Source organism: Heloderma suspectum, chromosome 15 (genome assembly GCF_057233095.1).
Source record: "Heloderma suspectum isolate Gila_16-S chromosome 15, 16-S_ref, whole genome shotgun sequence".
Taxonomy (NCBI): Eukaryota; Metazoa; Chordata; class Lepidosauria; order Squamata; family Helodermatidae; genus Heloderma; species Heloderma suspectum.
Genome location: NC_139472.1, coordinates 7,437,719 through 7,452,176, shown reverse-complemented (window position 1 = coordinate 7,452,176; position 14,458 = coordinate 7,437,719). Strand labels below are relative to the sequence as shown.

Below are 14,458 nucleotides of genomic sequence, written 5' to 3'. Positions count from 1 at the left end.
CGTCCCCACCGCACCATGTTAGCTCCTCCGTGCGCTCTGTGGATTTGTGTCCACTACTGGCGGATCCACTTATGTTCCTCTGTAGTGTAGACCCACTGAAATGAATGGGGCTCGTTAGGCCCCGCTCATTTCAATGGGTCTCCTCTAAGCAGGATTAACATTGACCATCACCCGTTTCTTACCTCTTCAAAGCGCTCGCGCGCTCGGCTCGCCGTGCGTAATTCTCCCTTCCCCCGTTTTTGCGCTCTCCAGTCCGCGGGGAGGGAGCGCACAAAGCAGGGTTGCAAAATGTTTGTTCTCCAGTAGCGAGGAAGGGCCAAAAACGAGGAAGGGCCAACGCTGCGAGGAAATGAAATCCACGAAGATCCAAGACACTGGGTAAAAAACCCTCCCCCACATAGAACTCCTCCAGGATGGAGAGAAGACTACACGTTTGACGCTTCAAAGACAGATCGCCATCGTGCGATTTAGAAGGATCCTTGCCGAGGTTCCCACTTCTTCGCAGTCTCTCATCAGATCCTGGAGGATCCCCCCTTCCCTTCCCTTCCCTTCCCTTCCCTTCCCCTTTTGGCTTCCAGAGTTGTCGGCTCCGCAGGAAATCTTTCCGGCTCCGCTTCGCCAAACGGGAACCGCGGCCACGTGCGCCCTGGCGAGCGCTTTCCGCCTGCCCTATTTACGCCCTCCCACCGCCTCGCTGACCTCTCCAACGGGCTCGAGGTTCACAGGCAGGTCACTAAAATATGTAACGATCTTAAAGCACCCAAGTACGGCCGTTAGTCAAAACAATCCTCAGGAGGCGCGTAACGCCCCTCCCCACCCCTTGTAGGCTGTTGTACGTCGCCTTGGGAGGGCTCCTGCCCTGAAAGACAGCCAAGAAATATTTTAAATAAAATAAATAGGCCTTAATTTGACCCCTGCACCTGCCTCTGCTGCAGGGCTAGGAAGCTTGCCAAATTAATAACAGCCAAGAGAGGTTGCCCAGAGCATGTTCAGAGAGCGCCTTTCCCCCTTCCTCTTCTTTCCCCTGGTTTCCACATACCTGGCATTGATCAAACATGCAAAAAGGGGAGGCAAAAGAACCCTGGAACATATGCAGAGTCCCAGCCCTTCCTCTAATACAAGAAAGAGGAACATGGGCCCTTCAGGATGTTGGTGGAGTGCAACTCCCATCAGCCCTGGTTAGCACAGTCAGTGGTGAGGGATGATGGGACTTGACATCCAAAAATATTTGGAAGGCCACACAGCCCTCACCCCTGCTTTAATACTACTTAAGTTACTTTGACTAAGTAGAGAAGGAAAGGCACTCTGCCCATGCTCTCAGGGCCTCTTGGTTCCTACTTTGCACATTCTCTTAGCATCAGCTGTTTGGAGGATTAAAAAGAACAGGAAATCACAACCAAGAGGGTCCTAGGGGACCTGCAAAGCGCTTCCCCTCCTCTATTTTGTACTAGTCTTGAAAACTCAGGTTAAGAAAGCAAGTATAAGAAAGCAAGCAAAAGAGCAAGCCAGAGGGCACCAGAGCATATGCAGAGTGCCAGAATCTGGAGTGCTCGTACGCAAAACTTTAGTACTGAAAAACTGAAAGCACAGAATAATCAGCCTTCTGCAGTCTGGCACCCTCCAGGTGTTGGACTAAAACTCCCATAATTCATGACGGGAGTTGTACTCCAGCTCTCCTAGTGGGGAGCAGGTAGGTGAGGGCTGGAAAAATCAAAAGCTTCTTTTCAAGCTTTTGGCCCTATTTGGCCACTTCCAAAGGGTGCTAGGAAATGGGTGATTAGAATATTCCCGGGGGGGGGGGGATGCTGCTTGCTCCTCCTAAGAATGTGGGGTAAGGAGCACTGAACAGTTTTCTGTTTAGTGGATCGCTACAGAACTGGATTTTTGAGAAGTCAGCTGTTGCAGAGAATCCAGCAGATCTGCCTACTCGCTTCTTTATCGGTTAACAGTTAATTATACCCCACTTTTTCATTACAATCATAATCCAACCAGCATACAACAGTCACAAAGAAAAGTAATACCTGATATAAGGCCGCTTCCCAAGTTCCAAGTCCTCAGGGATCTCTTTTGCACTCATCCAATCATTAAAAAAAAAGTCTACGCAATGCAGGAGTCGAACGCAAGGAACGTAAGCTTACCTGCCAAATGCAATCAAGAGAGCTTGGGCAATCAAGTCGCCCAGCACACCTTGCGGAAGACAGTGAACAGGTTGCACCAAAATGATGCCTGATGTGGAGAAAGTGGATAGGGAGACATTTTTCTCCCGCTCTCAAAATACTAGAACCCAGCGGGGTCACCCCACGAAGCCGATTGGTGGGAGATTCAGGACAGATAAAAGGAAGGACTTCTTCACACATCGCAGAGTTAAACTGTGGAATTCGCAATCCCAGGATGTAGTGATGGCCACCAACTTGGGTGGCTTTAAAAGCAGTTGGACAAATTCCTGGAGAAGGCTATCAATGGCAACTAGTCCTGATGGCTACATGCTACCTCCAGTACCAGAGGCAGTGAGACTGTGTACACCAGTTGCTGGGGAACATGGGTGGGGTGGTGCTGTTGCACTCCTGTCCTGCTTGTGGGTTTCCCACATGGAGCTGGACCACCCAGGAAGCAGAAGAACTTGTACACGAGTGCAAACAGAGGTTGCATCTCGATTCTGTGACATATGTCAGCCTGGTGGATGCCAAGTAACGCCAAGCTACTGTGGAAGAAACACCATTAGCTACAATTTTCTTCTCTTTAATGGGGTATAAGAGAAGAACATTTTTCTATAACACTACAGAGGAGGACTACGTCAAAGACCTTTGGTTCGGGCTGAAACCCTCATGGACTGTACCACTTTGGCCTACAGGTGGTGGCGTTGGAGGTAGGAGTCACATGACTGAACGCTCCTCCCTTTTTAAATCCCTAGACCTAGTCCAGTGAGCCCCGAGCTGCAGTCAGTAGCACAGGAGTGCAGAACCTTTCATCCTGAGGGCCACATTCCATTTGGGAGAAGCTTGGGGGGGGCACATTCCAGTGGTGGGCAGGGCCAAAGGCAAAAGGGGTGTGGCCAAAAATACCAGACACAGGTTTGAAGCCCCCAACTGAGACTTGGCATGTAGAAAACTAGCCTCAGAAGGGGAAAGGGTTCTGACATGCTAGTTTTCTGCAGGCAGAGAATTCCCCCACTTGGATGAACATATCCATCCACCCACCCGTGTGTGTGTGTGTATATATCTCCCCACATTTAGAAAACTAGCCTGTCAGAAGGGGAAAGGGTTCTGCCAGGCTAGTTTTCCATAGGCAGAAAATTCCCCCACTTGGATGCATTCAGTCATGCGACCCTACCCTGACTATTCCAAGTGGTACAGCCCATAGGTTTAAGCACCTCAATGCTTAAATTAGAGGTCTCTTAGTATCTTGAATCTACATTTACTCTATGAAGCAACTTCTAGCTGGGGCTGCTGGCTCTTTGAACTTCTCCCACCTCTGCTTTTGCTTACCTTGAACCTGGCAGGTTAGTGGATCCAACTCTAGCCTGGGACCAGGGAGACCTGGGTTCAAATCCCCCACTTGGCTATAAAGCTCACAGGCGGCTCTTAGCCCTAACTTACCTGGCAGGTTTGTTGTGAGAACAAAAAGGGGATAAACCCATTGTAATGCCAATGCTCAGCAGTTTGGAAGGAGGGAGTCTAGTCTGAAACTGGATGTAAAGGTTGATGGCATTTTTGCCACTCCTTCTCCCAGATAAAATGATGGAATAAGGCACCCAAGGTTCAACTTCTCTTTTATTTTTATAATGAAAAATAATCTCTCAAAACACAGAACATAAAAACCTCCCAGAAGAACGGGGCGGGAGGGGGAAAGATATCTGTACACTCCCCCCAAATTCCCCCGCTCCCAACCACAAATTGTTAACTGAACTGTACAGGGTTGTGCCCCCCCTGCCCCGTTTCTCCCCATCCCCAAAGCCCAGTCATACCTACAAAGTATACAACTTTTCCCACAGGAAAAGTAATCAAGACTCAACCATTTCCCCCCCTCAACCAACTAATTTATAGATTCCCTTCCCTCCCACCACCCACCCTAAAATTCAAGCCGAACAGGACACAGTGTATTTGATTAAGAGTTACCCCTGAAGTTGCTTGTACATTCAGCAGGGTTCTAGTCCTCATGGGGCTCTGACAGGTGCTCACGAAAGGTCGGCACAACAGGACTCATCCTACTGCCATGTGCCTGTAACCACATCAGAAAAATGTTGGGAGTTTAAATGCCCCCCCCGCCCCACACACACACAGTGCCATAGACTGAGAGTAGCGACATGTGTTTGAAATGTCCTCTTAAACAAAGAAGGCTGACGGGCAAAGGAGTATTCACCATCCCACTTGCTTCCATGGGAGTTTGGCCATTTTAAGACAGGTTATTCTGTTTACAATCGCTGGTCATTTAAACTCAGGAGTGTCTTGTATCCAAGTTTAAGAAGGTGGTGAGAAAAATCAGCCTCCGCTGCAGACACAATGAAGCTTTCTTTTGTTTAAGAGAGAGCCCCCTCCCGAAAATAATGTTAAAAATTGGCATTATCAAACAGTTTTCCTACACCGCTATGTGTGTGTGTGTGTGTGTTTTAAGAGAATGAGAAAAAACTAGCAATAGACAAGCAGGGCATCAGAAATTGCATTAATGCAGATAGAAATTAAGACATGGGCACGGCATTTTCAAGACACCTTTACCCCATTTCATGCTCTGTACACTGTGATTTAAGTGAACAATTTGCACCAGAGTGAAAAGAGCTCCTTGTGTTCTAGCACCATATCCAAAGGACTGTTTTTCATCTCCCTCTATATAAAGCATGTTAAACAGTTGTGTGTCCCGTCCCCCCCCCCCCCCGCCGCCGGCAGAGTCCAAGGTGGTTTGCAAGAGGGAAAGCTGACCATGGTGTACACACTTGGTTCCGCTTTTGCCTCTGCTAAAAGGGTTTGGTAGGTTTTTGGAATGGCTTCAAAAACCTACGGGACCTGTTTGCCCAGATGTGATGGTGGGACAAAAAACAAACAAACAGCATGGACACACCACAGGATGCAAAGTGTCTCTCAGACCATTTTCAACATGTGTAAAACAAACAAAAACAAAACACATCACCCGTTTTTAGTCTATGCCAGGAATGGGCAACTTGGGACTTTCCAGTTGTTTTGGCCTACAGCTCCCATCACCATTGGCTATGTTGGCTAGGGCTGGTGGGAGTTGTAGGCCAAAACTTCTGGAAGGCCATAAGTATCCCACAAGCCCAAAACATACATTAGCAGGTGGTTATTAAGCTTATATGAAGGTGTCAAGAGATGTTTTGAGGGTGTCAATAGTGTATGTCTGGAGGAGTGGGAAACATTATGGTGTGAAAACAAAGGAGGACTTATAAACTGAGGCCATATACTTAGTGGGGAACAATGGATAGAAGTGAGGGGCTGGCTAGGGTCTTGGGGTCTTTTAACTCTAAATGGGTTATCAATACACAGAGAAGGAGACAGTGATTACATGTTAGAAATGCATTGCCAAGCTATCTACCTGGGCAAACAAAATGGCGGCTCAAAATGGCTCTGGTGCGGAAGATTGGGAGCACATGGCAGGGATAGAAAATGCATTCAAGATGGCCACTGTCTTGGCTTCCTGCCCTCTCCTGCCACACCGTTGGTTTAGGAATTGTGGGAGCAGTAATTGGGCCTGATCCACAGAAAGCTGCACCACTTTCCTGTCACTGTTGGTAAGGCAGGAGGAAGATTTACAAAGGGTAGCACCAGGTGAGGTCTAATCACAGGCCTAATTTCACCCGCAGTAACCAGCTCATTCCAGGCCAGACCTTACATCCCGGGCCTGATATGGTTTCTATAAATGTACACTGCAAAATATTTGAATGGATTGTGTGGGGTTTTTTTAAGTTAATTTTTCAGCACCAGCAGAAATTTAACTTTGGGGACAGCTTGAGACAGAGAGAAAGACAGGAAATCTCTTGTGAGAGATAATGTCAAGTTTCTGTCCAGGTTAACAGGTGATGTCAGATGACTACAAAAACTGTAAGAGAGCGTGCGGTCACAAGCAATGCTCAAGTGATGAGAAATACACAGTACGTAGAACTGGGTACCTGCCCATATCGAGAATTACAGTTTTAGGAAATTTGGGGGGAATCTTTGGAACTAGCACCCATGACCTTAGCACAGAGAACAGCAGGTGGAAGTGGCCAACCTGGACTCCACCATTTCAGTCTGCAGGTGGAAGAGCTTAACCAACTGAATGGTCCTTCGTGATAAAGAAAAATCTCCACATACAGAAAACTAGAGAGTCAGGAAGAAGCGTTTTAGTCTCACCTTCTCCCCAAATTGCTATCTATCTGAACGCAGGGATTATCTTCTGCACGGAGAAGCGTTCAAGTCAGGTAAGCCCGTTCACCTAACAGTCAGAAGTGGTACAGTCCAAACACGGGTCGACCCCTTTCAGTAAGCACCAGGTTTTTGAGCTTTGAAACACAGGCAGGGTTACTTCCGCTGACCTATAGTTTAGTTTTTGGCTACTTAAGCAGGGAAAGAAACCAAAGTCTTAGTTTTGCACCAAGAGATTCCCTGCTGCAAATGTTCCAGGTGTGATGAGGCCTCTGGAGCAATACAGGAATTAGTTTCTGGCCGCTGAAGTCACAGACACCTCCTCTGCCCTGGTTGCAGCATTTCCAGTACAGCATGTTGAAGAGACAAGTTCTCCGAAAAGTGCCCGGATCGAGCAGAAGCGGCGGCTGTCGTGTATCCCAGTGACATCATGCCTTGTTTACAGTAGAAATGGTGCCTCTTGGCAAGGCAAAATGGAGCTGCAATACTGGATTGTTATTTTAAAAAAAACAAAACACAATTCATTAACAGAACATCGCAAACAGGTTCCGACCTACAGCAATGGGGCTTGCAATGGGGGTTACTTCGACACTGGAAATGAATGGGATGGCAAGCGGTTAAGATGTCCAGGGTGAGAGAACAGCCACCACAAAGCAACCCAAGTCGATGCCGACATCTCTCTTGGTTTCCCCCCCAAGAGACACGCAGTGGACAAGTCTCACCAGGGCTAACTGGCAAGGCCGGAAGCCAAACAGTGCGCGATTATCGGGAAATGTCAAATAATTGTCCCAGTTCAACCCACGGATAAGAATTCAAGAAGAGTTTGTCGTCGGCAAGTGAGGAAACACGGCCCAGGGCGGGACCCAACCAGGGCCCAGGTCTTCCGCTACGACCCCATCAAACCTCTCCCGCAAACCAGTTATGTACAACAACAGAAAAAAGGTGCAAGGGAACTGGAGAAGCTTCCAAGGCCGACAGTGTGGCCGGACTTCCCCTCTTGTCCCTCACAAAACGTCACACCAGCTCCCTTCATTGATCCATTTTTTAAAGTGTCCTGCTCACAGATGGCAGCAAGGTTAAGAGGGAGAAGTTGGGGTCCTGGGTGGGAAAGAGCAGTTGGAGTCATCTGACAAGCAGGTATAGTGGGAGGAAACCAGCACGGGCCTGTTGCCCAACGGCATGGAGTCCTTCTCATCTTGGGATCTCCCTCTCGGTGTCTTTGAAAGGAAAGAGCGTGGCGCCCAAGACGAGAAGGAAGAGGAAGGATTCACCACCGCCCTGGCGACGTGGCTCAGCGCAGGTTTTGGTAGAGGTAAGCCGACGTGAAGATGGCGTTGACCGTCAGGCTCACGGCAAGGAGACCTCGGAGGGATGAGGGACCGAAACAGCCTGTGTGGTGAGGCAGGTCAGCAAAAAAAGGAGGAAACAGAACAGCGGAGAGATGAGAAATTCAATTCCACCACTGGTTCAGAGCCGCTTTCAGCCCAAGGGCCAAATGCTGTTTCAGAGACGCTCTCAGGGGCCGCATTCCAGTGGTGGGCAAGGCTGAAGGCAAAAGGGCTGCATTTGGTCCCCAAGCCCGAGGTTTTGCACCCCAGGCTTACAATTTCTAAAACGTGAGGACCTGGAACTGAACGTCTGCCTTCCTCAACCTGGTGACCACCAGATGTGTTGGACAACAACTCCCATCATCCACAGCCAGCATGGGAGTGTTGTCCAACACATCTGGGGAGGGGAAAATCAGTTTTGGGAGGAGGCCCGACAAGTTGGATCTTTGGTCTGATCTAGCAGGGCAGCCACTGCCCACACTGGCTGGGGATGATGGGAACTGTAATCCAACCCATCTGGAGGGCACCACGCTGTGGAAGGCTGTGCTAGAATAGCGGCATGTCAAAAGAGGCAACGTTCTTAGAAACTGGTAACCGTCTTTCTTAAACCTTTAATCCTACATACACAGTTGTACCAACAAAAAATAATCATCTCCAAACAAAGGGAGCCAATAATGAAGTTAGACAAATTATAAAATGTTATGATAACAAAACATTAAAACTAAAAATAAAGGGGTACAATAAAAATGGGGACTGAACCCAGATCTCTCTGGTCTGCAAGCCCGACACTGTATCTGAGAACCTAGCCTCTTTCCTTTTAACACTGGGGTGAGGTTTTGGAGTTAGCAAAGTTGCAAGGTTCTCTTGGTTCCAGATAGGATTTTGTAACAGCCAGGATGGCATGAAAGTAGGGATGTACGAATATTTCGCCACAGCCTGCCCCCCCGCCCCCGCACAAGACTTACCTTGGGCAGATCTTCCTGGCAGCAGCGGCGGCAGCTCCGTGGTAGCGGCCGGTCTTCTGACCAGCTGCCGCCGCCGCCATTTCCAGTTTAAAAAACAAAACAAAACATGATAGGCTATGTAAAGATTTACATAGCCTATCACGGCTAGGTTTAAAAAAAAAAACGTGATAGGCTACGTAATTGTTTACGTAGCCTATCATGTCTGACTTTAAAAATACAACAACGCGCGTACGCAAATGGTGGCGGCCGCAGCCACCGCCATTTGCGTTACTTAATTTGGCACGTCTTAGACTACGTAAACATTTATGTAGACTAAGACGGCGAAAATAAGGGGAACGCAAATAACGTAGCACTCCGCTACGCTATTTGCGTTCCCCTTATTTTCGCCGTCTTAGTCTACGTAAATGTTTACGTAGACTAAGACGTGCCAAAATAAGGACGCGCGTTGTTGTTGGGTTTTTTTAAGTCAGCCATGATACGTAGCCTGTCACGGCTGACTACAGCCGCCGCCATTTGCGTCCCTGGTAGCCAGCAGCCGGCTCCGCAGAATCCCTGTGGAGCACAGCCGGCCGGCCAGGATTCCGGGGGGGGGGGGGGGGAGGAACGGAGCGCCTCCCCCACCGGTGAGGATTCCGGGAGGAGGGACGGAACACCTCCCCCCCAACCATAAACATAATCCGTGAAAGGTAAGTGCCTTTCGTACATCCCTACATGAAAGTGTGTGTGTGTGTGTGAGGGAGGGAGGGAGGGAGGTGGAACAGGCCATCAACTGTCCTTTGTTCCTAAGGGTGCAATCCTATGCATGTTTAGACTGAAAAAAAGTCCCACAACTCTCAGGTCAAATTCTTTAGCTCAGTACTGTTGATTCTGACTGGCAACCTGCAGATCCAGGATAGAACCCGGCGACCCTCTGCAGGCAAAAGACAAGGGCTCTTTCCTTCAAGCTACAGCCAGCCGCTCCCCGTAATGGGCTCGCGAGCACGCTCATGCTGCAAAGTCTCCGCAGGTAGGCGAAGCTGTGCACGTGCGCCCACAGTCACTCACCCCTCCAGCCGGTCGGCTCCTCCCCTTTTGTCGTGGTGTCCACCACGCAGCTCGATGAGTGTGACGAACGGTCCCCTTTCTCAACGGAGGCGTTGCTGCAGATGCTTCCCGCTTCGACCACGAATCGCATATCTTAAGGGCAGAAGGCGGACAGACAAGGGTTTGGACGGGCACTTCTCCCAGTCTCTGTGCGTTTTGTTACGCTTTCCTAAAAAAAATTAGATTCTTTTCCAGCCGTAGCGCTAAATTCCTGACTCTAAAATCAGGGGTGTCGAAATGCTGTCAGAGAAGCTCTCCGGGGCTGCATTCCAGTGGTGGGTGGGCCTGAAGGTAAAAGGGGCGGGGCCAGAAATACCAGTATATTTTAGCTTAAAGCCCTTTACTGCCAGCAACTAAGCCTTAGGAGAGGGCCTTCAACCTTTTAGAATGAGAAGAGAACCATCCACGCAGAGGCCAGGAAATTGCCAAATGGAGGAAAAGAGGGAACTACCTGGTGATGTGGGGCAGGGGTCATGGCGATCTGGGGTACCCAGGAGGGCTGGACTGGGACCCTAGGTGGTCCGGATTTGGCCCACGAGTCAGAGGTTCAACACCCCTGCTCTAAATGAACATCCCCCCCATCCCAAGTCTCACTTGTATCTATTGGGCTTGAGTTGGCTCATTCTACAGCAGGGATGGACAGACGGTACTTCTCCAGATATTTTGGATGTCAGTTCCCATATGCCCCTGCCAACGTGGCCAATGGTCAGGCATGCTGGCCGTTGAAGTCCAAAACATGTGGAGATCTACCTTCTGTTCACCCCTGCTCTAAAGCACGTAATTCCACTCAAGCAGGAGCCATCACAGAGAAAGGGTTGTGTGGGAAGCTATAACGGAACCCAGACCTCGCAGGGAGGGTTTTTTTGTTGTTTTTTTTTTTTTTACAAATTAGTTGTTGGAATTGAGGACTTCAGCTAGAGTCCAAACTGCAAAAGACCGAAGACGGTGTTCTCCTGACCAGACAAAGGTCGAAGGGCTGGTTCCCTCACATTTGTATCAGCCCCTGCCAATCCAGAAGCTTCTTACTGCCAGCCACTCGCAGGGGTTGCACAACCCTAACCCTTCCGAGCTTGAAGGGAGCTGTCAGGTCCAAGCGCACACAGTCTTCGCTACCTGAGGAAGATACATCCCAGCACACAGGGTCACTGGTTCAAGCCCCCGACAGGTACGTACCAGGTGCCCCTGGGTTGCTGAGGTTTCTTTTTGGGAAGGCGGGCAGGTCTGAGGCGAAAACGGTGTTTTCCGAGTGGGCAAAATCTTCACCGTGCTGGGCCTCACTCTGCGTCGGGAAGAGCGTCAGCCGTCGGCCTTTCAGATTGAGACGCGCGGGACTGATGAGAGGCCGGCGGTAACGCAGCGACCCGGAGCTGGAGGCGACTGACCCGGCCACAGACGGCGCCGGCGATGGCACGGGTGAGGGGCCGCAGCTCCCAGACAGGAGGGAGAAATATTCTGGAAAACGGAGGCAGGGGAGAAAAGAGGTGGGAACGCAACTGAGTGCTTGCAAGGGAGGGGGATTTTTCGTGAAGACATTTTATGCTGCTCCTCCTCCTGCCAAGGGGAGCACCAGCCCAGTTTTGTTTCATCATCAACACTTATCACTATTGCTATTATCCACCACATGTATACCGAACATAGAAAGCTGCCTTATACCGAGCCGGGCCATGGGTCCATCTAGCTCAGTATTGTCGACACTGGCTGGCAGCAGCTCTCCAGGGTTTCAGGTAGGATTCCTTCCTTGCCCTACCTGGAGAAGCGGGGATTGAACCTGGGACTTCTGCATGCAAAGCAGGGGCTCTACCCCTGAGCTACAGCCCCTCCTTAATATGCTGACCCGCAGCCACGTTCCCTGGGTGGCTGACAATATCAATAAAATTTCTGTAGCTGGCATTTCTCAGAGCAAAATTCCACTGAGGTTATGTCTACATCAGGATGTACCTTTGTGGGGGCCAAGAAAGGTGTCTGGGGGTACATTGGCGGCTGTGAGCACCACACTGCCGACCCCTGTCGTGAGGTCAGTTTTTTGGAGGAGAAACGTGGATTGTTTTTCACCCATTGCGTTACTTCTTGGTGGCACAAACAAGTCAACAACAGAGTTCATGGCTAAGTTCCTCTTCTCTGCTCAGAAGGTCCCATAAGATGATTTCTTCATCCTAATTGTCACTTGCATTCCACGTTTGTATCTTTTGTATCACATTCTGCTTTACTTATGCCCATATATTTGAAATATGTGCATGTCTCAATGACTAATTTTTAGCTTGCTGTGTCATGAATTAACGATCATGTTTTTATGGTGTTATGTTTTTAATGATTACGATTCACTGCTTGTTTGTTCTAATGGGTCTGTGACCGCATAATACAATGAACTGAACTGAACACCTGTGTTTTAAAGCAGGGGTGGGCAGAGTTACCTGTAGATCTCTGGGTGATTTGCAGCAGATCAGCAAGGATCATAGAATCATAGCATAGTAGGGTTGGAAGGGGCCTATAAGACCATTGAGTCCAACCCCCTCGGATTTCCAACTCTACATTGTTTGACAGTTGAAATGATGCCCTGCCCTAAATTTTACTGTTGAAATGAACAAAGCTTAGGGGAGGGAGTGTAATTGGGAAAGGATTTGTGTGTGTGGAAGGACTGTGAGGTCAATTCAGTTCTAGTACTTCAACCAAGTTCCTGGGCTCAGAATATTTTAATTCTCAGGGTGTGTCTTTTGCACCAGGTTCTGGTTGGTGGATCGCGGGGTCCTATTTTAAAATATTTTTAAAAAGTAGATCCCACAAGCTTGAAGTCTGCTCACTCCTGGTCTAGGCAGGTAAGATTACAAAAAACAGGTAACAAAATGATAAATACAGACCAACGACATGACAGTAAGCACTAGTAAACACATGTACATAGAATTATAAAATAATTGAAACAGTAGTTCCTGGGGGGGGAAACAGCTGTTTAAGAACAGCTGAACTGCACGTTTTTGGCAAAGTCACATGGTACAGTCTTCCCCGGATCGTACCACTTTGGACTGCAGGTAGGGGGTGCGAATTGCATTTTTGCATGCAATAAAAAATAGGGGCAAGCAAGCAGTCCCTGCATTAGAAATCTAGCGGATCAAGGAGGAAGTTAGGTTAGAACTTTTCCTTGGCGATGCGAGTTCAGACGTGAGTCCCTTCTCTCTCTCCCCCAACACCCCCATCCCCACAGCCAATTTTGAGTCCTCACAAACAGTGGCTCTGCTCTCACCCGACGCAGGTGACTCCTTGGAATGAGACGTCTGGGATGGGGGCCGGCTCCCACTGAACAAGTAGCCAGAATCTCGGAAATAAAAAATAAAAATTAGATGTAGCTCCAACAATGACTCCATAGGAAAATGCTACAGGTGTTGAGCCTCGGGTGGGTGGCCAAATCCCCCTCCCCCTGGACTACAGATCATTTGGTGGTTTCCTGGCTTTTGTGCAGCTCAGTAAGGCAGACCAGTATTTCCCCATTATTGCAGACCAGAAGGGGGAAAAAGGAGTAGTTGGCGAGGGTGAGACAGGAAGGGCTTGCTTAAGACCACCCAGGTGAGATCCGAACCAGGCCCACAGCCCACATGCTTAAGCCCACATGCTTACACCAGTAACGGTGTACACTCTCAGTATTTTTAGGTGCTATCAGAGCAAAATAACGTGTGTTCATTCTGGAGAGGAAGGAGACTGCGCTCTGCTTTTCTCCAGTGAGATCAAACACACAAAGGACTAGAAAAGGGGTGCAAAACCCGATCTGTCCCTCCGGGGTTCATCAGACATCCATGCCCACATCTGCTGGCCCCTCACAGCCTCTGGAATGTGCCCCCCAAGAGGTTCTCCAAAATGGATTTCAACCCTTGGGCCGAAAGAGGTTCAACAACCCTGGACTAGAACCTTGAGAAGGCAACAGCTCTGTCATCTTCAGCAAGGTGAAACCTGCTAAGGACTAGAACCATGAGAAGGCAACAGCTCTGCCATCTTTAGCAAGGTGAAACCCGCTAAGGACTAGAAGCTTGCAAGGCAACAGCTCTGCCACCTTCAGTGAGGTAAAACCCGCTAAGGACTAGAACCTTGAGAAGGCAACAGCTCTGCCACCTTCAGTGAGGTGAAACCTGCTAAGGACTAGAACCTTGAGAAGGCAACAGCTCTGCCACCTTCAGCGAGGTGAAAGTCGCTAAGGACTAGAACCGTGAGAAGGCAACAGAAGTGCATGTGTGCGGCAAACCATTCATGCCTTACCAGTCCTGGCCAGAGAAGGAATTGTGCCCAATGAGAGGGCCCGGTTCAGTCGTCCAGGCAGAGAGGAGGACGATGTTCGACGTGGGGAGCGGAAGAACTGTTGGTTCATCAACTGGAGCACGCTGGGAGGGGTTGGGATGAAAACAGATGGAGAAGGAGGAGGAGAAGGGAAACCCATCTCTGCACCATTGGGGAACACAGAGACAGAGTCCCCAGAGAGGTACCTGTGAATGAGACACACAAGAGAAGAATTCAAGCAGAGGCAGGAGTCCCCGATGCAGGTTCATGCCTCTCCAAAATCGCCTCCAAGGAGCAGGTCAGTGTGGAAATTAGTTCACAGAGACATCGCATGAATCCTTACAAACAACCCTGTGTGGTAGGACAGTATCAGCCCCATTTGACAAAAGGGGGGACTTTTGGCAGAGACAATGAAGTGCTTTGCCAAGGCCACCTAGATAATTCTAACAGGCAGTTTTCTAGTTCATATTTCCTC

The 14,458-nt window shown here is 49.2% G+C and overlaps 1 protein-coding gene across 3 annotated transcripts in view; it reads right to left on the bottom strand.

Moving 5' to 3' along the window:
* Positions 1–2,448: 2,448 nt before the first annotated feature.
* The window catches only part of TMEM201 (transmembrane protein 201), a 45,931-nt gene continuing 33,921 nt past the window's right edge, over positions 2,449–14,458 (bottom strand). Inside the window, exons 7-11 of one of the 3 annotated variants that reach the window (XR_014786034.1) lie at positions 13,966–14,189; positions 12,962–13,033; positions 10,900–11,178; positions 9,688–9,895; positions 2,449–7,739 (exon numbers count right to left, since the gene is read on the bottom strand). Coding sequence is in view for 2 of the 3 variants with exons in the window: in XM_084822082.1 (XP_084678208.1) it covers positions 7,642–7,739; positions 9,688–9,819; positions 10,900–11,178; positions 12,962–13,033; positions 13,966–14,189 (805 nt within the window). In the remaining variant the exon portion in view is untranslated. The remainder of the gene's footprint in view (positions 7,740–9,687; positions 9,896–10,899; positions 11,179–12,961; positions 13,034–13,965; positions 14,190–14,458) is intronic. The other 2 variants (XM_084822082.1, XM_084822083.1) reach the window with 2 other exon arrangements.